This window comes from Colias croceus, chromosome 24 (genome assembly GCF_905220415.1).
Source record: "Colias croceus chromosome 24, ilColCroc2.1".
Classification (NCBI taxonomy): domain Eukaryota; kingdom Metazoa; phylum Arthropoda; class Insecta; order Lepidoptera; family Pieridae; genus Colias; species Colias croceus.
In genome coordinates this window covers 4332867-4360600 of record NC_059560.1, presented here as the reverse complement: position 1 = coordinate 4360600, position 27734 = coordinate 4332867, and the positions used below count along the sequence as shown (strand labels likewise).

Here is a 27734-nt window from a genome sequence, read left to right as displayed (position 1 = left end):
TTAAAAGGAAAGATGTAAATTAAAATGTGTTAATGTAATTGAATATTGATGAATTTTAATACGAAGCTACATAATACATTTTTCCTCAATCTATATTCAAATGGTTTGTTATAGTATTTATAACATCTGGTGCTTTTGGAGAATCCTATAAATGTATTGGAAACTTATTTTATTACCATTGTTTTCAAGGAATACAAATTTATATTGAATGTACTATTTATCGCCTTTACCTGAATTCAGAATTCTCCAATAGTGTTTACATACAGGCTAAGTGTTTTAGTCAACGTGTAGGTATGTAATGCTCGTGTAATCGATTAGAGATTTTGCAGAATATTTTTGACAGACGAAATCAGCACTCAAAATGTTATATTAAGTTCAATTAATTTTATCACTAGAAAATATGTACCGTTGTTCATCATTGTATGTTAATTTATCGTACATACAAACATCCTTTATAATAAATTATTATCGATACCGGGTTACGCGCCCAACCTCTTTTATCGATATATCATAGCGACTTGTCACGTCTTTATCTTAAGGCAGGCTTAACGCCTTTAGTACACCGACGCGTTCGCGTGCGGCAGCGAATCTCTGCGAAACTACAGCGTAGCGAAATATCAGCGAAACGTTAGTACCTACACAGCAATGTTTCGCAACTTTTTCGCATTGATATGCCATTGTCATTTTTGACGACTGCAGGTGTAGACGTAATTTCAGAATGTCATCTCAGTCAATGTCATTTTTAGCAACTGGTGACACATATACAACAATATATTTTTCTTATCGTTTGGGTGAATGCACCGTTTCAAAGATAGTAACTCAAGTATGCGAACAAATTTGGAAAATACTACAGCCAGAGTACATCCCGGTTCCTTCTACTAAAACATGATTGGAAATAATAATGGGGTTTTCCTAATTGCCTCGGGAGTATTGACGGCAAGCATATTGTTATTAAATTTCCACCTAACAGCGGCTCACTGTTCTATTGCTATAAAAAACGATTTTCTACTGTGTTATTGGCAATAGTTGATCCACATTACAAATTTACTTACATAGATGTAGGATCATAATTATGGTAAAGATTCCGATACTACAATATTTGAGAACTCATCATTTTATCAGCTTTTAAAAAGTGGACGGTATCTGAATTTGCCAGCTCCAAAACCTTTGCCAGGTTTCAAACAGACTACACCACATGTATTCATTGAAGATTTAAATTAGAAACCTTTCTAATGAGACAAGAGACGCAGCAATGAATGACAATGATAAAAAAAGATTTAATAAATCATTAAGTACGGCACGAGTAGTAGTAAAATGTGCGTTTGGCATTTTAGCACAAAAATTTAGAATATTCTTGAGGCCCTTTGAAACAGATTTGAATAATACTATTAAAATTGTTAAAGCTGCAGTATACACATACGAAAATAAACAATTTTCGGACACTTTAGGAGCATTCGTACCAATGCATGCCAATAGACATAGGGCAGACTTAGCAGCGCTTAATGTTCGATCACAATTTGTAAATTATTTCAAAGAAAATTAAAAACATAAAATGTATGAAATATAAACAATAAATTTTTTACCATCTATCAGAGTCTTTTCTTGAAGTTTTCTCCATGCTACCTCTTTTTTGTACGTATTTTTATAATCTGCGTGTCCAATTGCGTATAATACGGGATAATCTCGAATAGAATGCAAAAATAATTCAGTATTTTCGGCATCCATGGCCAATGATATTTTATGTATAGATACGTTATTATAATACTCACAAATCACAATATAGTATATAAATAAACAAATAGTTGCCATGGCAATTGGCATTTTGGCACGTTGGTGGCGTATTGATATATTAAGAAGAGCTGGAACGTCAACACATTTACACATTGCACATGTTAGGCCGGGAGATACTGACACAAAAATTCGGGTCATTTGTAACAGGATGGCGGTCTAGAAGGGTCTTAGTACGCAATGACAAAAAGAAAAATGATGGTCAGAACGCTGGTACCGGCGGACTACATCTTTTTTATGGGCTATCGGTAAATTCTAAAATGTTTGTGTTACAAATCGTTTGACTTTCGCTATTTATACGACGAGTTCGACTAACGCCCACGCGACTAGTCCGCCGGTACCAGCGTTCTGACCATCATTTTTCTTTTAGTCATTGCGTAATAAGACCTCTGTAGAACCGCCATTCTGTTACAAATGACCCGAAATTTTGTGTCAGTATCTCCCGGCCTATGTATGTGTCATATTTTGCAATTGTTTATAAATACAGGGTGATGTAATTGGTGTAGTACGAATATCTAAAAATCTATGAAGAATTTTGTGATACAGTAAATGGAAGAATTATAGACTATTTTACAGTATTTAATAAAATCATTTAATGTTTTGTTCATTTTCATTAGAAATGTCAATTTTTCTCACCAAGGTGGAAATTTGGATGATAAGGATCTTGTTATTAGAAAAATATAAATTTTGACTAAAATCGGCATTTTTTTTTTCAAAAATCAAATAACTAATTAATAATCAGAGTTATCACATTATTAAAAAAAATAAGCCAAACTATACACAATTTTTACTTGATGCAATCCTCAAAGATCATGGACATAGTGTATTGCGCCTTCCACCATACCATCCAGAACTCAACCCAATAGAGTTACTATGGGGCATAATTAAAGGGAAAGTAGCATCACAAAATGTGAACTTTAACTTGAAAACTGTGGAAGAATTATTTAGAAAGGAAGCAAATGCCATATTAGTCTGGATATGTTTAGTGACGTTTGGAGAAAGACGCGAGAACATGAGGAAAAATATATTCAATTAGAACCAAAAGTAGATAATTACACTGACTCATTTACTGACGGCGAGTTCTTCGAGCGATGAGAGTTTCAGTGAAGTAGAAGATTACGATTAGGTATGATTAAATAGATTCTTCTTCTTCTCTATAGATACTGCTCTCTGAATTGGTGGTAAATGTTAAAACTGTTAAACTGCTAAGACGATTCAAAAGTGCTTCTAGAAGAAGTCTAATTGTATAAATATTTGAGTTTGAGTTTAAAACCAATAGTGTGAAAATTATACAATAAACAACACATATTTGTTAGCGCGTATTGGTAGGTATTACGTACTTACTACAAATATAATATTTCTTAGATATCTTTACTCGACTAAAGTCAGGACAAGACTGCTATGCAACTGCAGAAGACGTCCGTTATTTAAATCATTATCAAAACAACCATCCGTGTGTTGGGAGTGAGCGCACGTGTTATTTGTATTGTTTTTATGACCTGAAATTTAATTATTATTTGATAATTGAATGATTATTAATACTTTTATCCAATTGATTATTATTAGAATAAATAATTAACTTCTTCAATTGATTTACTTTTAAAGTATAATTTTTATAGGTAAATTATGAGAGCTTTCATAATTATATTTGCATAATATATTTATCTACAACGTACCCATTTTACAATTCAAGTCTAAAATGAAACTAGAATCGCATTTATTTTTGAACATACTGTAAGTGAAATTGCATAAGTGTGAGTACTGTGAACATGCCAGCTTTCCTTAATTGACCTGTATCTAGGTACCTCTTGTCTATATCTATACATATAATAAATCTGTAGAAGGGTCAATTCTGTACATTGAAAATATTGAAAAAATAAATAGCAGGGGGTGTTACTGGATCGATATCAAACCCAAATATGTGATTAAAAAAATTTTTGTCTGTCTGTCTGTCTGTCTGTCTGTCTGTCTGTATGTGAAGGCATCACGTGAAAACTAGCGGTTCGATTTCGATGAAACTTGGTATAATTATACCTTATTATCCTGGGCGTAAAATAGGATACTTTTTATCCTGGAAAAATACGTAGAAAAAAAATAATCTTCATTTTTTCAGTTTTATCCATAGACGTTGTTCCGTAGAACCACGAACACACGTTGCGTATTATTATAGGCCTAGCCGTATTTGGGAATTGGGTCCAATAGATATTTATAAGATGTTATTATCAGAGGTATTCAAAATGGATAAATAAACCATCCACGCGAAGACCGACATCCGCGCGGACGGAGTCGCGGGCGGAAGCTAGTATATATTATTTCTATATCACTTCTATATAATATCATTGTCCATGGACGCGAAAATCTGTCCTCACCGACAGAATGCGAGCGGACGCTATGCGATGCGAAACTCACGCGAAACTTCACTAGCGAAACTTATGCGTCTGTGTAATGGCCATTTCGCAGTTCCTTGCGAAACAATACTGACAAGGACGCAACTATTTCATCTATCTATGTGCTAGAGTGAGACATATCATATGCGAAAACCTTCCATACTACTGACAGATTTTTCGTTTTTTCGCTGCCGCTCGCGAATGCGTCGGTGTACCAAAAAGGCGTAGTACACAGCAATGTTTTCGCAACTGTTTCGCAATGCGTCTGTGTAATGGCCATTTCGCAGTTCCTTGCGAAACTATACTGACAAGGACGCAACTATTTCATCTATCTATGTGCTAGAGTGAGACATATCATATGCGAAATCCTGCCATAGTACTGACAGATTTTTCGATGTTTCGCTGCCGCACGCGAACGCGTCGGTGTACTAAAGGAGTAAAAGCATTGTATCTGAGACCTCTATTTATTAAGGTTTATAGTATAATCGATGTTAGTAGATATTATGTGTCTAGATAATTTGTATTATCTGTATTGTGCTTATATTATAGTATATTTTATTAATTGTATGTTTAACTGCATTCAAGGATTAATATATATATTATACATACAAATGCACTTATCAATACCAGTATTTTAATGCGAATGAATTATAGGATGCTATCTGCTGCGTTTTTTTATTATTATTTGGACCGCTGCAGCTGATCGGATTTAGATTATTTTTGACAGATAGATAGAAACCTAATAATTGATTTTTGTAACAAAAATATCGACACTAGTTTGGAAAATTGTATCAATGAGGATAACAGCTTTTTTTAAAGATAAGTCTCGATTTAAAAGCAGGTCTCAGCTGTCTTTTTTCTAAAAATACTGTGTTAGTACGTCAACACAACCAATCATCAATTATTTAATAATGAATATGTAATTATTTGTAAAGTAATTGAGGGTACTTCTATCTTAGTTGCTTTAGTGTATACAATCTCCTAATACCTAACACCTTATGCATAAAACTTTGTTCTAAGAGAACTAAAAAGTTACAATGCTACGGCTCATTTATCACAGATTATAAATGCCATTTCATTTGTGTCTAATCTGTATTCGATGACATTTCAATAATAAATAGTCCATAAGGATATAGCGCAATTAAATTAAAACTGATTTTCTGGTTTCTGGTTTCTTATCAGTTTGATGGAATACCGTCAGATATTTATTCGCGACTTAAAGTTCAATGTTTTAAAATCGTTAATATATTAATGTATTGTTCGTAGAGATTGAATTAATTTGGTGACTTTATCTATGGATGAGTCACGGTGCTTAGCATTCCGGTATAACTGCCAATATTTTATGTGAAAGTTTTTAAAAGTTGTGTAATGCATAATTTTTTTTTATATAAGTCAAAGATTTTGTTTTATAGTTTTAGTCAAGTTTTAGTTATAGGAATAGTTTTTCTGTATAGTTATACAAACTATTTGACTTCATGTCAAGTTAAACCAGCTTGAATTAAATTGGATCTATAAAATTAGGCTTTTAAGCTATTGCATAGCTTCTATCGCGGGCCTTGAGCGCGGACACCGAATCGAGAAATTCCGACGAAAAAACCTCACGCTCCTCACTCCGACGGGCGGAGGTGTGGCTTGAAGGCATAGCATGCAATAGCTTTACCGCAGCAGCACGAATATATGTTTTGGAGTAGACTATTATGAGTGTAAATACATGAAATTGACATTACTGAATTGTGTAACTTTTTTTTCATTTAATATCATATTGTCACCACCCTTAAAACCTTTTAGAAAACCTTCCTATTGTACTATAACTTATAATTCTAGAAATAGCATCAAAATCAACACAACCGTTCACCATCACCATACAGCATCATCTCAGTTAATTAAATAAACAGCTAAGTCAATTTAAAATCAATTTCTAGTTACGTCAAAAGCATTAACCGCCACATTAATCAAAGGGATCTGGCAACACAGGGTTGTTTGTCCCTCGTTAGTTGATAACACTTTTAATATTAAACAAAACAAGGACTAAAGATAATATTTAAGTGCTGGTTAATACAAACAGACGTGTGATAAATCGGCCGGAGTTAATAGACTATCGTATTTTGTTGTATTATAGGCTTTTGTCTGGGTTAATGAATTTATTGAGCATTTGTCTTCTTCTTTTTTTCAAGTGGCAATTTTGGGATGATTTTTGTGCTATGTACCTAAATGTCATATGCAGTTTTAAGAAAACTATTCCTCTCTTTATGTATTTTTTTTGAATTCTACCTTTTTCTCATCTCATTTTTCTACAATAATTAAGAATATCAATGAAGAATGTCTCTTTTTTCACGTTTGACCGAACCATTGCTTGTTTAATTTTTTGCAAAAATAAACAATTGACAAGTACATTATTTATATTTCATTAACCAGCAATAACTAAAACAATTAAAAGTATATCAGCCAGTATATCACGCACAATCTGGCGGGCTCTTTTTTTTTCACAAAAGCAGTGGCTTGGCGCCGCTCGTATCGAGCATGGGTTATCTGTGGCGAACACAACAGCGCTTGTCCATTAGACGGTAATCGCTGTGCCACCAACACGAACGCATTGTCTCACACAGAATTGGAATTTTGTTTTTGCCGCGCTTTAGCGTTCTTTCGAATTCCATGTGACTTTTTTTGTTGTTGTGTGTCAATTAGTTGTTTCTACTTTCTATTTGAGTTCTCTTATATTGGCTAGAGTATCGCTTTTACTCAAGCTTTTACATAACGTTATATAGGTATGAATGAATGAATAAATTAATGAAAATACTTTATTTGCACCAAAACAAGGAAAATACGAAAAAACACATACAAACAAACACGTACAAAATGGCGGCCTTATCGCTAAAGCAGCGATCTCTTCCAGGCAACCTTTAATAATGTAATAGGAGTTTATTACAGGATCGCGGGGATAGGTATTAGGTAAGTAAGTAAAATTTAGGTAGGTACTTGTTAGAAATAAAAGGTCATAACATATATTTTATGTTCAATTCTAACTTCAGGAATGATGCATTATATTTAAAATTGATAAAGATTTAGAATCGAGACGCTAAAATTGTAAAACGTAAAATACGCAAAATATGATAAATATAGTAATTATTAGGACTAAAATTTGAACCGACACGATCTATTCTCTATATCCCACTTACCTATTAGTTATCTTCTATTGAAATATGTATTTCGGAAGCCTTATTTTAATTCTTTCATAAATTGAATAGCAAATATTAATTATAACTTGGCACTCGATAATAGATAATATATAGGTAGTCAATTAGTCATACCGGACTTATGCAAAACTGTTGTTAAAATCTTACTTGTGATAATAATATTGAATCTGGTCTTTTCCTTTTTCGGTGTATATTATGTTAAATACAAATTAGATATTTTAAAACATCTAAATATATTAGCTTCATTTAATGAGAGGTTTTATATGAGCGTTTTGTTTTTGCTTCTTTGAAAAAGAACTGATACGAAGATAGTCATTAATCATTATATATTCACACGGCTAAAGGCACGGCAAAATGATATCGTAAATACCTACTTGTAAATTTTAGTAGACAATGTATAAATTAAAAAAAATCAATGCGTTCGTCATTCATAAATCGATTCGTCTATTTATTTTAAAAATACCTATGTATATTGATAATAGAACAGTGAAAGAATTGGGTAAGTATACATACTTTTTTATTTATATTCGAGTTTTGTAATAGTGACATAAAAAAGAAATATATGACATGTTTTAATTAAACTTATTGACCCCCAATAGTAGAATTAATGAATTTAAAACTTACCTCCACTTGGTCCGTCGGTTCTGAAACCACGTTTTCACTTGCGCGTCTGTCATCTTCAACGTCTTTGCCAATGACGCCCTCTCAGCGGACGCCAAATACTTCTGCTTGTGGAATCTTTTCTCTAGTTCGGCTATTTGCATTCTTGTGAAGGAGGTGCGTGGTTTCTTGCGTTTTGGAGGCGTCCTGTTTTGATACGGATGCCCGATGCGTCGTGTGATTGGGAATGATGCTGAAAGAAATTGAGATGTTAATAATATACCTACATCATATTCTAGTTTGGGGATTGAGAGCTTTTATATTCTTCTTGTAACTTCAAGAAGTGATAGGGCAGAACCATATACTATAGCACCCTATATCTATATGATGCATATAGCGCTATATACCTATGTGCCAAGTTTGTTTTGCTATTTTTATTGATAGAACTACCTTTAAGTGTTAATAATGTTAGGGGTTGGTTTATAAAAAGTACCTACCTACCTATTATTATTGTATTAGAGGGTATTATTTCAATGACTGTATACCTACAGTATCTATTAATGGAAATTACAATTTAGGTTTAGGTACATAACAGTAATACTCATTTTATTTTATTAATATACATTGACTTACATTACAATAAATTCAGATTTAACGTATCGTATAATTGTTCTTTAAATTTGATGCTTTTATTACTTGAAAAAAGAAAGATTATTCATATTTTATTTCCATTGTTCTATTATTATTTATGTAAAATACCTACCTACAGAACTAAGAAACTAATTTATTTCAAAAACTATTAACCACGAACATAACTTACCTGCTAACTATTAGTAGCGATATAACACTAATATTATTCAAACATTCTCAAGTTATCAGTAATAACATCGTAGCTATTACAGAAATTAGTCCAAGATTACATTCGAGCTTATCTTTATAATTGAAATCACGATTTAATGACACAACACTCGTATTACAAAGCGCCATGAATAAATAAAAATCTCATTAAATAGCCTGTATTCAATTTAAATTGCTAGCAATACACAATGCAATCAAAACGCTCCATTCATATTAAATCTTAAATTACGCGCCTATTCGTGGAAAACGCTATAAAACGAATACAGATAACCGCAAGATCGTAATAACGTAGGCACCGAAAAGTTTAAAAATGGTACTGGCAATTTTGTGTTGGCAACACTGGTAATTGTTTATGGTTTTTAACTTTTTAAATGGACTGAACGTTATGATTGTATCATGTACCTAATTTAAGTATTCTATAATGATTAAGGTTGACTTGTTTTGATTTATTATTTAATTAAAAATCCAAAATATAATCAAGAGCAAAAAAAAAAATACAAAAAGGTTTTTTGTAAATGCATTCATTGCATTCATGTAATATTTCGTTCATTATATTATAACCTATCTAAGACTAGAAAGACAACCTTTAGTTTTATTTAAAACATAATTTTATGAACCAGTAAAATATTGACTGAAAAACGCTACCTACGTGACCAATACGTGACAAAAGCCTCCGCCTTAAACAGATTAAAAATATTACCAATATTCTATTATCTATGTTCTATTTTCAAACATTAAAAACCGACCGATTGGATACAGATAATGATCATGTTTATTGTAATAGTTCTGATTTGCATTAAATCGTCCATGAGATGAGTTGATTTTAAACAGGATATTGAATTCAATGTCACTAGTAATTTGTTCGTGAAACGTGTGTCATTATGGCGATATTAATTTATTTTACAATATCGTTGTTATGATATTATGTACCTAGGTATACCTATAACTTTAAATGGGTTTTGGTTAACTGTGTAAGTATAATTTTTTTAGGTATAGGTGTATGTATGTTTTGTCTCCTTTTTACGACGTGGCGGCTCGATTTTGAGGATACCCACCGATATATAGAATATTAATTAACGGTATAGAGGTTATCTGTGCTCATTTCTTTGTGCTCAGATTTCCAAGGAATGAAGAAAATTGTATGAAGTAAAAAAAAAAAAACTTTCAGGTCTAAAAGTTCTGTGAAAAAATATAAAACGGTTTTACCAACTTTTTATATTGGTAATCTACATCCCTATCACATGTCAAATTGACAAATACATACCGAATTCCGTGTCGAAGTTTCATAATGTTTTCAAAAATGGAATCCTATTAAGCCTGCCCTTATTGGTCGAACGGTAATGGCAGCTTTACGTGACCACAAATAGTAATTGTGGGGCTTGTGCATGATACATGAGTTACTGCATGTAATAACATGGTATGTATTTAGATATGTCGTTTAAAAGTATATGGGTGAGGAAATGTTTAGATTATATAAAAACAATCGAAGAGCGACATTTAAATGTGTGTCTGAAAATAATAAATATATTCCTAGATATAAGAAGGTAGCTGTAGGTAGGTTAGAAGATTTTCGATGCAAATTCAAGTTGAACATGTTGAAAAAAAGTTTTGGGAATGACAAGGTCGGTTGAAAACTGTAATATTATTAATTGTATATTAGATATTCTATAGATATCTATAAAATGATGTTGCAAACGTAATTTTTTGCGATTGGAACCAAGATTTTTCACATAATATCTATTATGTTTATTATATAACCTATAAAAAACTACCTAGTTGTTCTGTTGATAGATAGATAAATCTGAACCTAGTCCGATTTAATTTATTTTAATTAGCTATTATCTTATCATCTTGTTGGTCATTATAATAATACTTTTAAGAATTACTGATGACTGATCCTAAAAAAAATATAGCGGCCGAATTGAGAACCTCCTCCTTTTTCTTGAAGTCCGTTAAAAATGACAAAATATCATTCCAAGCTTTACATAACCACAAAAAACTACGCATACAATTAAACGCACCAAAAACAGAGCAAACACAATTGTTCAATTCAAAGTTTACGTCAGACAGTATCAGGATGGAAAAGGGTGGGCTAACAAGATTTGCGCTTCCCTAATCGTGTTACGGCGTATGATTCATGCCTGGGTTCTATGTGGTTTCCTTTACCTTCTATGGCTTTACCCTTGTTTCAGTAAAAGTGGAGTGCTTGTCTTTTTAAATGCTGTTAAAAAACATTATAGTTTATATATATATATATATATATATATATAAATACCAACTTGGGCACTAAGTTGATCCAGCCCGACTGCCGTGCATTGCCGACTCCACCTTTTCCCCCATATTACTCGACTCCGGTTGCATAGATCTTGCCCGGAGTGGCAACGGCGCAAATATTTCAGCGACGTTGCCAAACGTATTCATGGAGATATTGATATACTCAACATTTTTATTGCTAAGATCTCGAACTGAATCGACTCCGTAACGGCCGAAATTCAGAAACCCATAAACACTTGTTGGCTCCGTTTTATATACCAAATCCAAAGTCGTATGTTGATCAGATCCATTTATATTATCAAAATTACAGCTTTATTTGATCCGACAAAACGAAACTGTATATTAAGTAACGTAGATTAATTTTTCGTAATCACTACAGTATTTGTTGGCTCCGTACACAAACATATTATAGTTAGGTATAATGTTCCATACATTGCTAAATCCGCCTAGACTAGACGAACTCGACTCAGTAACGGTTCAAATTTTGAAATGCTCAAACACTTCTTGACTCCGTTTTATATACCAAATCATAAGTCGTATGTTGATCTGTTCCATTTATATGCACTTGCATGATATTGATATGAAATTAGGGCTAACAAAAAATCTCCTGCGTTTTATGCAAGTTGAAGAAGTTGACCGTAATTCAATTGAAACTAATAGAAAATGTTGTGAAACTAAAAATACGGAACCCTAAAAAGATAGATATTTACGAACCTTTCGTCATACAGTGACGGTGATAATTCTCAAGTAGTATGCATCCTACAAATAACAACCTACCTCTTGAATCATCAGTAAATATCAAGATAATTATCATAATATTTATTGACATGTAGCGTTCGCCTTTGCCCTGATTCTGATATCAATCTGATAAAATAATTAAAATGTTAGATTTAGGTCAAACAAATGACGACTCATATTCCTGCACAAATTATCCATTGCGGAGTAAATATGAGTGTACGCAGATCGCCAACACGTTTAACCAGCAGTGGTGCAGTGGGTACTACCGGTGGATCGCATCCCGATCTATCGAAGCTAAGTTCGTTTTCTACGAGTTCTACGCCAACTGATACTCAAATTACTTACAGAAAACGGAAACAACCGCTAGAACAAGATTGCAGATTTAGTGATGATATGAAGGATATTCGGTCGGAGTTGAGCCGTATTAGTACATTACTTGAAAAATATGTATGCTCAAATGAACAAAATAGTAAACAAAATTCATGAAAACATTTCTGAGGTAAAAACACAAATTACCGAAATTAAATCGTCCAACGAACAATCTTTGAATTTAATTCGCCAAAATACGAATCAAATCAATGAAATTAAGTCATGAGCATGTATGATAATTACTGAACAAAACATATTATTGAAGAGTACTATTTCTCAATTAGAATCCCAGATAAACCAGGGTGAGAGTAAAATAAAATTACTGAAATTAAATCTTCAATCAATAAATCAGTCAGTCATGAGCCAACTCATCGGGTTTTACGTCTAAAAATCAACTTCATATAAATAAAAACTTAATCAAGGAACTACGGGACAGAAAGAGCCGCGAAAAAAATGTAATTTTTGCTGGTTTCCCAGAATTGACATTTTATAACTCAGAGGAGAGGAAATCTAAAGACAACTACGAAATTTTAAAAATTACCTCACTAATAAGTTCAGACCTACCGAAGCCAGTAAAAATATATAATTATAAATAAGCTTAAAAACTTACTTCAAACTGTAGTACAGGTCTTGATGGTATTACTACAAAAGCAATTACTTAAATGAATGCATCAAAGAAAAATTAAATCATACCTTAAGCGACTGTTTTAACCAAGCCATAATTCAAAGACGTTTTCCGGACTCGTTAAAAATAGCAAAGGTAACTCCTATCTATAAGAGTGGCTCAAAATTTGAACCTGGTGACTATAGGCCAATTTCGGTTTTGCCAGTATTGTCAAAAATATTGGAGAAGATTTTACACACGAGATCAGAAAAATATTTAGACTCATTTAATTTTATTTCAGTGCGTCAATACTGATTTAAGCCAAAAAGTAACACTCTGTCAGCGACTATGGACCTAACTATTTAAATGAAACAGAACATTGACACAAACAATATAGTTTTGGGAGTGTTTATTGACCTAAAAAAGGCCTTCGATACCGTTTCTCACGAACTTTTAATAAAGAAATTAACATCCATTAACATTAATGGTAAAGCACTAGATATGCTGAAATCATATTTAAAAAATCGATAAATATTTCACAAATAGTTAAAATAGATAACCACGATAGCATTCCCTTACCAATTACTTGTGGCATACATGGTTCGATTCTAGGCCCATTGCTTTTTTTAATTTATATTAATAATTTACAAGATTTAAAGCTAAATGGTCACCTAACACTTTATGCGGATGACACTTGTCTGTTTTATTTTGTTCCCTCTATACATGACATGATAGCGCAAGCACAAAATGAATTAAATAAATGGTTTCAATGCAATCTCCTAAAAATAAATATATCTAAATTCAAAGCTCATAACAAAATTATTCCGCCATACGCTCCATTTAAAATTAACGGTGTTGTATTAGAACATAAAACCCACGAGAAATAACCTAGATTTGCGAATCGGCAGCTCTCTGAAATGGAATTATCATATCGACCATCTAAAAAATAAATTATCAGCACTTCTTAGATCTCTGCGTAATATTACTTCTTGCATACCCCATAAATTACGCCACACCATCTACAACACGTTAGCAAAGCCGCACCTAATGTATTTAATAGAAGTCTGGGGGAAAGCTTACAAAAATAAATTAGCGGCACTCCAAATTTTACAAAATAAAATCATTAAATCATTTTAAACTATCCTTTTTTAACTTCTACAAATAAAATCTACGACGACACTAAAATAATGAATTTAAAACAATTATACTTTTATAATACGTGTATGTTCATCCGCAAAGCGCTACATAAAAACATAAATACAAATATTATATTCTCAACATCAAATCGCCACTATCCTAATAGACGAGCTAGCTATCTTGCCCTCCCGAAGATCCGAACAAATTATGGAAGGCGAACGGCAACATACGTTTCTATAACGGGAATAAATGTCTTTAAACCTTCAAATGGCTAAGGCCGCAAGCGACCAATGGCTGAGCTCGGTGGGCTCTGATTGGCTCATTTGAATCGGATCAACAAGAGCTAAAACGCAAAAAAGGTGGATTTGTATAAAAAGCACGTAATTATTATTATTACTGATGGTGACACTTGTGGCTCCGTTCGGATCCACATACGGACGGTGGTGTGGCAATGGATCCACTAATACCAACCGGATCAACAAGTGAAAACGGATCAAATAATTACTAACTATATGGCACGTTTGATCAACATAGTGCCCATGGAGATATCTATATATATATATATATATATATATATATATAAGTACAGAGTATGTAACTAGCTGATCAAAGCAACTGATGCTCGTCTGCTTTCAAATTCATTTTTACATAGCTATATTATATATAGGCATAGACTAGCTATCACAAAAAAAAATACTACGTTCCACTCCTTGCCACAAATTAATCTTCTCTAATATATATAAATCTCGTGTCACAATGTTTGTCCTCAATGGACTCCTAAACCACTTAACCGATTATAATAAAATTCGCACACCATTCGATCCAACTTGAGAGATAGGATAGTTTTTATGAAAAAAAACGTAAACATGTAGGTACCACGGGCGAAGCCGGGGCGAAAAGCTAGTTAGATAATAATCTTTATTAACCACTATAGGTAGTTGTGCTCCGCGGTTTCACCTGCATAGCTCCGCTCCTGTTGGTCTTAATATAGCCTTCCTCGATAAATGGGCTATCTAACAGTCTAACACCGAAATAATTTTTAAATCGGACCTGTAGTTCCTGAGACTAGCGCATTCAAACAAACAAAATCTTCAGCTTTATAATATGTATTAGTATAGATTAATAGAATAAAACATTTCAGTATTACAGGAGATCTTTGATATCAGAAACGGTATACATGTCAAATTTTTCAAGCTTTTTGTATTATACTTAGTAAGTTATTTGTAACACAATAGACTGCAAAAAGCGCTACAAAATATTTATAAAAATACCAGCAAAAGAAAAACTAGGTACCCTATATTCTATAAGCACGATTCACTTTGCTGTTGGCTTGCAATTAAAAATCATCTCATCCGAAAATAACAATACAAGTTTATAAAAATTACCACTATATTTAGATTATAATATTTCACATACCTACTTACTTCTCTACCACCCAAGCTGTAAATTGGCGTCAACTTATCTAACCGCAGCGCAGTTGAAAGTATACTGATGCAAAAACAAAGAGTCAGGAATAAAACAAATGCTTTAATTTAACCTCTATCTTAGTACCTAATCTTAAAATAAATATCTATACTTAGGTTTTTATTTATACAATATTGCAGAGTCCTCAAAAAAAAGCTTTTACGATTATTATAAATAAAATAATATGAGGCTATATTTATTATTTAATTACGTAATCTGTCCACTTTCTTAAAAATTCCCTAATAAAAATCATATCAAAGTAAATTGTTTTATAATCATGGGCCCCTAATCTTGTCTAATAAACGGAGAGAAAAATTAACAAACAAATTAAGTTTGAAAGGGTTTAACCGTCTCTGTAATCCCTTTATGATACCATCCCTTGGGTTGTGACCCTTGCAATCCGTTTCGTTGTATCATTTTATGATTTATTACATTCGGCTACCTACTTATTTCCTTTTGTATTTGCATATTGGTATTGAAATGGGAATTTTTCTTTTTAATGTTGCCTTACCTTGAAGTTTAAAAGACTTTTCTTTAAGTAAGGCATATAAAAGATCAGATTTTTACACTTAGTTACAGTTAAAAAAAATATTATTTTATTTCTTTATAGCTTAATTATTATTATTTTTTTAATTCACATAATTTTATATAATCTGCATATTTTATTTTTTAATTCTGCAACTCTTTAAAAACATTGCAACAAACTGGCCACACACAAAATAAAAAGCAACGCGCCGATACCATTCCATATTCAAACTTGAAAAAAAAAATTGCACCGAGGGCGGGAAGATGAATGTTTGCCGTCTAATTGGAGTCAGTCGTCACCTGGGATTAGAGCCAGTCACTCCATCACTCAGATGGCCGCATTTGTCTACACCTCGGAAGTTACTTATATACCCGTATGATTCAACTTCTGTTTTGAATAATTGATAGCAACAATTTGAATGTGCTTTACTTAGCTGGAAGATGTATTTGTGAGTAATCTTATTATGTGTTATGTAGAATGTAGATAGCTTATTTAGGTGCAACATTTTACATGTGAACATTGTTTCTAAATTTTATTACTATGTCTCAATCTGATTTCTTAGGTATTATTTTTAACTTATTAATATTTTAGTAAGATACGAATGAAATAATAAACACATAATATTTAGATACTAATAAGTGATTATGTAGACTGTAGATATAAAATAATAGGTACCTGTAATAATAGGTACCAACATAGTAGAAGGTACGAAAGGAACCATACTACTTATCATCTAATAAACAATCACCAAATTCCACTTTGATCGAAATTTCCCCTTAAACACCAATAAACACATACACAACAACGTAGAACGCAATCAAAAACACCACTCGCATATCACAATTACGCCGGATGGTCAGAAAAAACAACGGAAAAGTCTCATATATATTGCAAGCAACAACCATACCAATTCACGTTAGTTACTACGCGCTTCAATCCTGTACTCTCATGGAATATTCAGGAACGAATGCGATGCAATTGGAAAATCGGTTGCATTTTCGGACATACGTTTGTTTGGAACAAAGGCAAAGCTTTATGACATTGCGCTTTAGTGCTTTGAGATGTAGACATACAATATTGCTGCTGAAAATGTTATGTATGTTTTGAAACGAAAAAAGAGTTTGTTCTTTTGAATCTAATTGGATGTAGAAGTATTGGTTCGTGATGATTGTGTTTAAAATGTCATACAGTAAAGTTAATAAAGAAAATCTACAATATCCCTATTATATTGTCATTATTATCATTACATAGTAGCAATACAACTACAAAATACCTACTTGAAAGTACCTACATAGTACCTATAAGAAGGTACTTATACTATGTAGGTACTTTCAAATAGGTATTTTGTAGAATAGTATATAATATATAAATCAGCCTATTTTTAACCGACTTCAAAAAAAGGAGTTTATCAATTCGGCCGGTATATTTTTTACTATCCGCATAACCTAATAACCTGCTAATAACCTGAACATAATGCGGGTAGTTTAAAATAATTTGTCATTCGTGACGTTCAAACAATTTACGTCTGATTTAGAAGTGATTGTTTATATTTTGTATTCATTTCAGTTTGTGTGTTGTGACTGTTGCCGACTATGAAACCTTTGGATCTTTAGGACGAAACGATCAAGGCACAAATCTACTTACATTACTGACACCCGTATTCACAAACGTTACTGTGAGGTCTCATAGTAGGCATGGACGCATAGGGGTAGCAAAATCATTTCACAAACAATACTTAAGTGGTGAAGCGCACTATGCGCTCGATAAACTGAACGCACAGCTAAGCAACTTCGTTAGCTACTTTAGACAACGCATAGTAGACCAAAAACAGGCCACGTGTACAAAACGTGTGAAGTTATATTTTTTTTGTCGTCTTAATTTGTTGTTACTTTCGACCTCAAAAGTCAAAATGGATTATAGCAGTGAAGAATAATTCGTAATTATATTAACGATAGGATATTTGAACAAAGGACAATAATAAGAAGAAAAGTGGTACGGGACTTTCAAGATCCTTATTTGATTACTATGGTTCGGAAGAGTTTAGAAAACGTTATAGATTTTCGAAAGATGTTGTTTATATATATATGGCTGTGAGTTGAAGGCAACAGTCAAGTCCTCCCAAGCTTGCTTTTTTAATTCAATATTTTTTGAATTAGTTCGCTTGTCTTCAATAATGGGTCGGTCTCGTACTAGAGCCACGATTAGTTCCCTTTCCGACGTGGTGAATGGTATTTTCTTAGAACTGGAATACAATTATGTACTCATATTGTTTTATACGTCACTCAAAATTTTCGTTTAAGTTTTCCTTAGTTGACTGGCGTCAATATGCCATATCAAACCAAGTTAAAATTACATACATAATAGCAAAGTAATAACATTACAATGTTTAAACTTAGGTAATTTGTGAAGATAGTAAAACAAAATTTCTCTGACCACATTGCGTCCGTAACGTTATTTTTTTTATTTCCAGTCACGTGGTGCTGCGACATTTTAAGTGTAAGCTTATTATTTGAAAATTACCACGATAAATCAAATGAACAATGTTTCTAAACAAACGGTTCGAATTGATTGTCATTGTCATTTACTCCTGTCAAACTCTACCATGAACTTAGCAATACAAATGGACCAATCACATGTCGCCATTTTACGCAGTGCGTTTGCTTTGCCAAGCATTACTTAAGTTTTGTCTATGAATAGAAAGGCTCGATGAATGGAACGCACTGAGAAGTGTTACCCTTGGCACAGTGTTGATGCTTTACTTAGGGAAGTACTATTTGTGAATACGGGTGTGAAACTACACCAAATATTGTGAAATTATCGTAAGTATATGCTTTCACTTTTTCTTTACTTTTCACTTTTTTCACTTTTTCGCTTTCAGTTTTATTTTTAAAAGCCTTCAGTTTTCTATCAAAAACTCTTACAGTTACAATGAGGTCGATAAAATTCCAAATAATTACCTAATTATTAGATTGTTCAATTTTTTATAGATTCATCACGATCACAACGAAAGAATGCCTTACAGCCTTAGCTTTATTTCTATAGTAGATAATATAACAAAAAAGGTCATAAGTACCGATATTTCAAATATCAGACATCCAAAATATAATAACAAAGATCGTATTAAATCCATTCACGCAACGAAATTTCGAACTAAAGCAATTTGTGACCGCACGGATCATTATACGCACGACCTCATTAAAATTGTGTCCCGCGGTTGTCATCGCAACCCAGCTTATCAGCCTTATTACGGATAATCGTGTAAAATTAAATTTAAATACTTCTTTGAAATGTTTCGTCATTTTTGTATGTCGCGTGTATGTTTGTAACGCGTGAGAAGGGCTTTAGTGGATTGTTTCTTAATTTGATTGATGCTGCTATTTCAAATGAAATTTAGATTTTGAAAAAAATGACACTCATTATTTTTAAGATTACGTATACATAATGGTTGAATTGATTTTTTAAAACTTCATTACCTATTACCAATTTCAAGGCAGACACAGTATTTAATAAATATCGTAATAGCATAGGTAGGTGCTATCATGCTATGGTATACACACATTATCACAGAATACCCGGCATTCCTTCTCGGTGTTTTTGAAATACCATTTATAATTTATAGATAAAAAATTAAGACGAGAACTTATGAAACTCACCGTTTCATAACACAAAATGAGTATAAATGTCCCCTCGGTAAATTGTATTTCTCTGTAGGAATATGTAATCTTTCTGAAGCGTAGCGGTATCATATTTTACGCGCTATGCCCGCGGCCTTTCATATATTTTCACGTTTGAAGTATGGTTTCTTTTATAACCTAGCACGTTATGGATTGCTGATAAAATATATCAGCATTGGGCTTAGTTTATGGCTCATATTTTAAAGTATTGAGTGCGTTTCTATTGGAATTTTATCGTGAATGACTGTTAACGCGATGATGTTATGGTTTTTTTGCAGATGATAAAGACAATGACATTTTTACGTTATTAAGAACACAATAAAACACTGTAAGAGGTAATGCGAAAGTATGTATATTTTACATTAGATTAGAATCAAATAAAAGCATTGGAAATTAATAAATAATAACACATCATGTAGTGGTTTAAAGCAAGCCGTCAAACATACAAACCGAACAAAAAATATTGGTGCTTATAGGTATAAAGACTAGCTTTCCGCCTGCGGCTTCGCCCGCGTTTTCAAAGAAAAACCCGCAATGTTCCCGTTCCCGTGGGATTTCTGGGATAAAACCTATCCTATGTGTTAATCCAAGTTAACCTCTATATGTGTGCTTAATTTCATTGTAATCGGTTCAGTAATATACGCGTGAAAGAGTAACAAACACACACGTACACATCCTCACAATCGTTCGCATTTATAATATTAGTAGTAGGAATCCTACTAAACAACCTGTAACCACAAAAAACCACCCTTAACAAAAGCAAAAACACAATCGAACATTCCAGATTACCATACATTTTCATACGCTATAAAAATAAGGTGTTAAGACAATATTATCCTCATATCATCGGGCTCACATGATCTCAATATTCATACCATCCCGGGGGAAATGAGAGAGAGGTTGGGAAAAATGATATAGATTGCTATGGATTGGGATATTGTGGCCATTGCATGTTCGTTTTATGTGTATTGGTTAACGTTTTATATATTATGAATGTGGAAGAATATGAATATGAACAGCAGTACGCTGCAGCTGTATGTAGGTATTGTACCTACCTACTGCTTTTATCTAATATCTGAATCTGATATGACTGCACTTGATTTCTATTGAGTAAAATACTGTAGAAAGCAAAAGTGTAGTTATTTCACTGATAATATCATTTTAGGGATAGGTATAAAGGCATCTACATCTTACATTATTAAACGGTAATTTTGTCTTTTAATATGATGTCGCTCATAAATACGGACCTTATTTTAAAAATTAAAAACGAATCAATCTAATTAATTGAATGATTCTACTTACGAACGCTTGTATTTTGATATCTGCTTCATAAAGATACTTCAAAAGTCATATTTTATGAATGTTCAATACAAGTACTAAGTAGAAACCAAAATATATTTATTGGAAGTTAGGTACCTACATACGATACAAATTCGGAGTAATCGAGTGTTTAAACGAATTGCTCATTAAAAACCATAAGCGAATGAAGTATTTATATCAATTATCATCTCATTACTGTTTGATCATGTTCCAACATCATCACTTTGTTTTATAGACACAAATGACGCGCCATAAATAAATAAACATTTGTAAAACAGAAATTATGTACAAATAGCTATTAATTATGTTATTAGCTCCGTCGGCGGACTTCAAACGGATTGAGTTGTACAAACATATTGATATTCGGCCGCTGTAGAATTAATATGAGGAATATTGTGTTGAATTTCTAAACATATTTATTAATTTATTATTGAGAACTATATTATGTGCTTTTCAGAATTAGGTAGATACTAATCTAAGTAAGCAATGTTTTTAATGAAACTAAATTCCCGTAGGGAGGGTTTAAACTGAAAATTTTACATTTTAAAAGTAACAACTAATAGTAAATCGTTACAGCCTATATTTAATCTTTTTGAAAATAAAGCTCAAACGTTACCAATGTTGAAGAAAAGATTGCTTAGTTTTTGAATTAGAATGAAAACATAATATTTTGTCAACCAGGTTAAATATGCCTTCGGGACATGAATTTTTTAATTATTATTGTAGCCTGAAATCGTTCAACTGTGCGTTTTGATACTTTTTATTATAGGTAGGATAGTTCAAAGATAAAAAATAATATATGAGTTGTTTCATAACTATTCGTACATCAGCCTCAGGCAGACTAACATTTCTGATTCCTAAATTTTGACTCATAATGCCCACCTATAAGATGGCTGTCCAAGATTTAAACCCGTTTGCGTTAGATTTATTACTTGCTATTTCTCGCAATATAAATTATACCTAATAAGTACGTACTTGAATAAATATACCGTAAAGATTTATTTAGTTATATTTCAAGTACCTAACTATGATTTTTTCTCAAAGGCTACAATTAAAATTTACTGAAATAATAAAGACAATTGACAAAATACAATAATTGATAGATCTACAATCAGAAAGCAAAGAAGATTCTAGAAGTTTAGAAGAGAAAGGGGATTCACTACTTGGAAATCTTGGATAGGTAGATAAAAACACGGTATACTTAATGGTTACCTTAACCTTTACAATACCTACCTATATTTACTTTAAATTAAGCTTTAAAATAATACAAAATCATTAATTATAATCATCCGAGTTAATATATTATTATTTATAGCGTATAAATGTATATTGTGTTCATAAAACAATCAAGCAAACAGCTTTATTCTGAATGCACAATTTGCAAATGTCTTGATAAACGTCTTGCCCTGAATTCTTATGGTTATTCGCTTGAAAATAATTGTGAGGTAAATGAAGGTAAAATAAGGTAAATCGTGGAATTGAAGACAATTTTATTATTACAGAATAATTATGTAATTACAAGCGGTTGAACAAAGCGTTTATGTAATTGGGGGAGTCTACCGTAATCTTTGTTTTTTAATTTTTTTTTTGCTTTGGATTTGCAGTAATATTCTTTTGTAGTAACTGTTTCTGGTATTGCAGTAAAAATACAGAAATATTTGTAGTAGTTATATTTAGCAAAGACCGCGGTTTAGCTCATTAGGTGTAAGTTGTAACATTTTGCTATATTTGTCTTATTATTTTTTGTCCATACCTACCTACCTAGGGATGAAATTATATATCTTGAACTAGAAATAATACTTTGAGATGATAATATTATGCTAGCAAGTAGCAGATTAAGCAGTGTGCAATGTGCATGCTGATAATATTATGATAATTGTATTTAAGTAAGCATGTATTATTTTAATATTATCAAACTTTGTTTAATTGTTGTGTGCCGGTAAACAAATGGAAAAAGAACATAGGTATTATCTATACTAATATTATAAAGCTGAAGAGTTTGTTTCTTTAATTGAACGGGCTTATCTCAGGAAGTACTGCTCCGATTTAAAAATTTATTTCGGTGTTAGAGAGCCCATTCATCGAGGAAGGCTATGTAAATATCATCACGCTAAAACCAACAGGAGCGGAGCCACGCGGGTGAAACCGCGGGGCGCAGCTAGTAATTTATAATGTTTGCGTATATAATCACTAAGTTTCCAATGAAATAAATAAAAACGATAGTATTACGTTACACTGTAAACTGTAAAGTACCCATTAGGCAAATCTGCGGTCTTCCAATAACCGGAAACGGTATTACAAGATCTAACCGATTACGACGGCTATTGATTTCAAAACGTTTTTATGGATACAAATTAATGTTTTTTATTCATAAGCGTATTTTGTTATGAATAATTTTGATTGCAAAATAAGTTTTGAGATGAAACTTTCTAAATTATGTAGGTAGGTAAGTACGTATCTTCAATGAGGCAATCTGTAACATTATAACGCGGAAAGGAAATTCACCAACTGTCTCTTTTTTGAAATAATTGCATATTAATTATTAAAAAGAAGAAACAAGTCTATGTAATATTTAATATCTCGGGTAATATTTAATATCTCGGACTCTCAGAGAGATTAAATACAGATAGGTACTCACCTACCTACCTACCTACCTACCTACCTATTTAACGTGTTCAATAATTTGCATGCCATCAAGGTTTTTTTTAAATTTTATCAGTAGGTAGGTAAGTATAATTATTCGTCAAAATTGCTCAGTTAACTTTTAGTAATCGGATATCGATCCCTATCTGATAATGGATCAATTAATATATATTCCAAATCACCATTTTTGCTCAATACATTTTTATCAATTCCTTTTAAAATGAACAATATTTTACCATAATACCCTATTCCTGCGTAACTCTAAAGACCACACTTAACACTTTCGACCAGTCTAGTCATCTAACCGCAAACGGTAACTAACCAGCCAGTCAGATACGCTCCAGATCATATTACCATTTTCCCGATATTTCCACAGATTATTAAAACTATATTTCTAATGATCATTAAATGACCACGTAAAGTTTATTAACCTGAGAGATTTTATATAAAAAAAATAATTAAAAAAAGAACCGGATTCATTTAAATTATAATGCCGATTTTTATCTAGTATTTAAAATGTTTGGGTTATTTATGAATTAATTTTTTTTCAGATTTATAGTGTAGCAAGTAAAATAAATTACTAAAAACATTTCCAGTTCGTTTCGTTTTTCCATAATTTATTAATTTTTTCCGTGTTCTTAATTAAATAGGCTGTCATTTACGTTTTGAATCGAAAATTAACACGCATTTTAATATAAATATTATATTAAAATGCGGGTTATATTAAATATGCATATGTATTATGTAATGAAACAAAATTATTCGTCTGAAAACTAGCTAGTCTAGTGACTCGTATGATGACGTAAGATCAGCATCAACATAATATTTTACGAATTTTACGATGCACTAGCTTCCCGCTCGCGTCTTCGCCCGATTTACCTAAAACCTTCCTCATGAATCACTATCTATTAAAAAAAAACCGCATCAAAATCCGTTGCGTAGTTTTAAAAATGTAATATTACATATGGGAAAGCGACTTTGTTTTATACTATGTAGGTACCTAGTAATTTTTAACTCTACATTCATTTCAATCTTTACTTTGAATCACTCCATCCTTTTATTGTATGAGTCACTAGCTTTCCACCCGCAGCTTCGCCCGCACAGTCAAAGAAAAACCCGCATAGTTCCCGTTCCCGTGGGATTTCCGGGATAAAATCTATCCTATTTCCCGGGGTAAAAAGTAGCCTATGTACTTTCTCGGGTATCAAAATATCTTTATACCAAATTGCATGCAAATTGGTTCAGTAGTTAAGGCGTGATTGAGTAACAGACATACAGACAGAGTTACTTTCGCATTAATAGGTAATATTATTTATTATGGATTTAGTTCAATGCGTCAATTGTTTTATCCTTTGTAATAACGCCAATATTTAATTTCGTCGCACCGACTGACGACGGACGGACCACAGACGAACAAAATTATCCAACCGGACTTCCTATTTCAAATAACTGTCAAATTATTATTGGCGCTAAAATGACAAAGGAGTTGGGTTGCCAATTCACGGCTGTCTCAATTATAGGCGGCGACACTTCCTCTATTTGTGGTAAAAAATCACATCGGGAGGTCCAACACGCGCCGGGATGGGCAAAAAATAACTAAATTGCAGTGTTATAATAAGTAAGGTAAGGAAGAATAATGGTCTGGCAAGGCTTCTTGAACACGTTCAGTACAATGAACTAAAGTGAATATTTTTAGGAAGTTAAGATTTTTAAAGAGATTAATAAAAATTAGATTTGCTGTGAGTAGATATCGAAAGTTAAGGAGGAGATGGAAAAATAAAATGTTTGCAATTAAATATCTAGACAATGTAGGTACTAGGTAGATAAATTAATTATAATAGGATCTCAGAATATAAACGGGACAGGGATAAAAAATATAATTTTAGAAGGGATAAAAAATATAATTTTAGAATATATAAGACATGGAGTTTTCTGAATATCAGCTACTCTATTATGGCAGCTAAAATGTATATCTATAGTGAACTAACAAGCCTATAATATTTCTAATTACCCAGTAAGCACCCTACTCGAAATTACGTTTTTATATCAAAATAAATTTCGGCGGCATCTTTGCTCTAAAATGTTTACCCATCCGACATCAATCAGCTACCTATAATCTATATTTTTTAATCCTCAAAAAAGGTCCAATTTGTACTTATGCGACGCTCCGCGACAAATTATAGCCTAGGCGTCACGACAGGTAAAAAAACTTAAAAAGGAAAAAAAAAGAAAAAACTTTTTTCTTTTTTTATTATAGTGTGACACACGCAACGGTGATCGTCCGGACGTTGCCACTTTTTTTATGCAACTACTGATAACTTTGTTTATTTTGAATCTGTTTTGGCTAAAGATTTACATACAGGCCAAAAGTGATTTATCGTTTTGAGATTGCGATTCGAAATTTAAAAGCGTTCTGGATATTTTGCATTCCGATTTTTTATGTTTTGGTAAGATTTCTCTTTCAAAAATGTGTTTATGCTTTTGATGAGAATATCTAAATTTATTAATATGCTATTATAGTATTAATTTTTGTGTCAATGCCCGTTACTCGTTTGAATAAATTAAATGGAATTAGGTAATTAATAAAAAAGAATTAAGGAACTTTTTAAATCTTAGTTAAGATCGAAAAAATATAAAAGGACGTACCTACCTACCAAACACCTAGAGAAAAAATCAATAAAAACAACTGGATAAACGGCTTCTAAAAAACTATTCGAAAAACAGAGCTTTTAAAGTTAAAAGCTTTCGTTATTATTTTTGTGGATTTTATTTCGATAAAATTTTTAACAATCAACTTCACATTTCACAGATAAATAATATTATATCTACATACATTGTACGTAAATTATTACAATAGGTACGTACCATTTAATCTATCCTTCACAACTTGATGTGCAAACGCAGCTGCCGCAGCCTGTCTCATGGGGTCCAGAGCAACCCCCCAAGCGCCCAACGCCCCCAGAGCCCTATGAGCTGGTACTCTCACCACCCCGGGGTTGCCAGAAAACCCATAACCAGCGCCCAGACCCAAGCCAGGCCGTAACAACAAGCCAGAGTTCGTATACAGGCCAGGATTATGCGAAAAATTTAACGCTATATTATTGTCCTTTCCGTCGTCTTTTACACTCTCGGATTCAGTGTCCTGGTCACTCCTATCGTCACTCTCACCGGAATTCCGACGCTTTTCTATCTCCTCGAACTGTTTACCTAATAATCTAGATATGCTAAACGGTAGATTGACTCGCGGCTGCGTTTCTGTCATATGCTCGTTTGGAGAATCCCGGTATCTGTCGTGGTAACTGTGCTCCGAGTCATGGTCCTCAGAACCTATACTCCTATCGCACTGACCAGACAATCTACTGTCAGAATCTACGTTAATCTCCTCCTGGTCATCATCAGAATGTATTGACGACATCTTCGTCGAATTCAAAACACTGGCACAAATTGTTTACTTCACAAAAAATTAAACATATTCGAATTTCGAACACTCGATTATCTGTGCAAAAACGCGGCTTCGATGAATTCGCGCGTAAACTAACCACCGCCCGCGGCGAACGTTTCAAAACACAATGTCAGAAAGAATGAGCCAATCAGCTGCCCCACCTCTTCAAACGATAGTTTGTCCGCAACTCAACTATGCTCGTTGAGTGGAACAGTTTCCGACAAAAGCTTAATACGATTTCCAAACATAAAAACTCGTTTGGACTCAGTAACTTTAGCAGAATGGCTTGTGCTGTCTCTTTCGAATTGTCCCTTTTCTACTTCACCCCTTATTTGAAGTCAAGTGAAAATGAACTGTATTATTTGATACATAAGTATGATTTCAAATAACAGTGACCAGCACGTAAGCTATTTTGACATACACACATCTAACGTAAACACATTGTCGATTATTTGGTAGAGCGGGATCTCTACATTGTACCGAATAGCAAAATTTGGCGTGCCAGAGCGAGATAAAAGCATTTCTCGGTGGGCGTGTCCTGTAAAGCGCTGTTTAAATCAAGTTATGGACTTATGGTCTGACAAATGGTGTACATATTAGGGGGGGCAATGTAAGGAACTATTTTTGAATCTTTTAAGACAGTTAAATTATTTACGTTCGGCGGTCGAGTGGGTTATAGACAATGCACTTTATAATAAAATAGGGCCCAGGTTTCA

At 32.7% G+C, this 27734-nt stretch overlaps 1 protein-coding gene across 1 annotated transcript in view; it reads right to left on the bottom strand.

Moving 5' to 3' along the window:
- LOC123702702 (T-cell leukemia homeobox protein 2) overlaps positions 1–27109 on the bottom strand; it is a 39471-nt gene extending 12362 nt beyond the window's left edge. Inside the window, exons 1-2 of the mRNA XM_045650481.1 lie at positions 26442–27109; positions 7994–8222 (exon numbers count right to left, since the gene is read on the bottom strand). Of these exons, the coding sequence (XP_045506437.1) occupies positions 7994–8222; positions 26442–26991 (779 nt within the window). The 5' untranslated portion in view covers positions 26992–27109. The remainder of the gene's footprint in view (positions 1–7993; positions 8223–26441) is intronic.
- Positions 27110–27734: the final 625 nt, after the last annotated feature.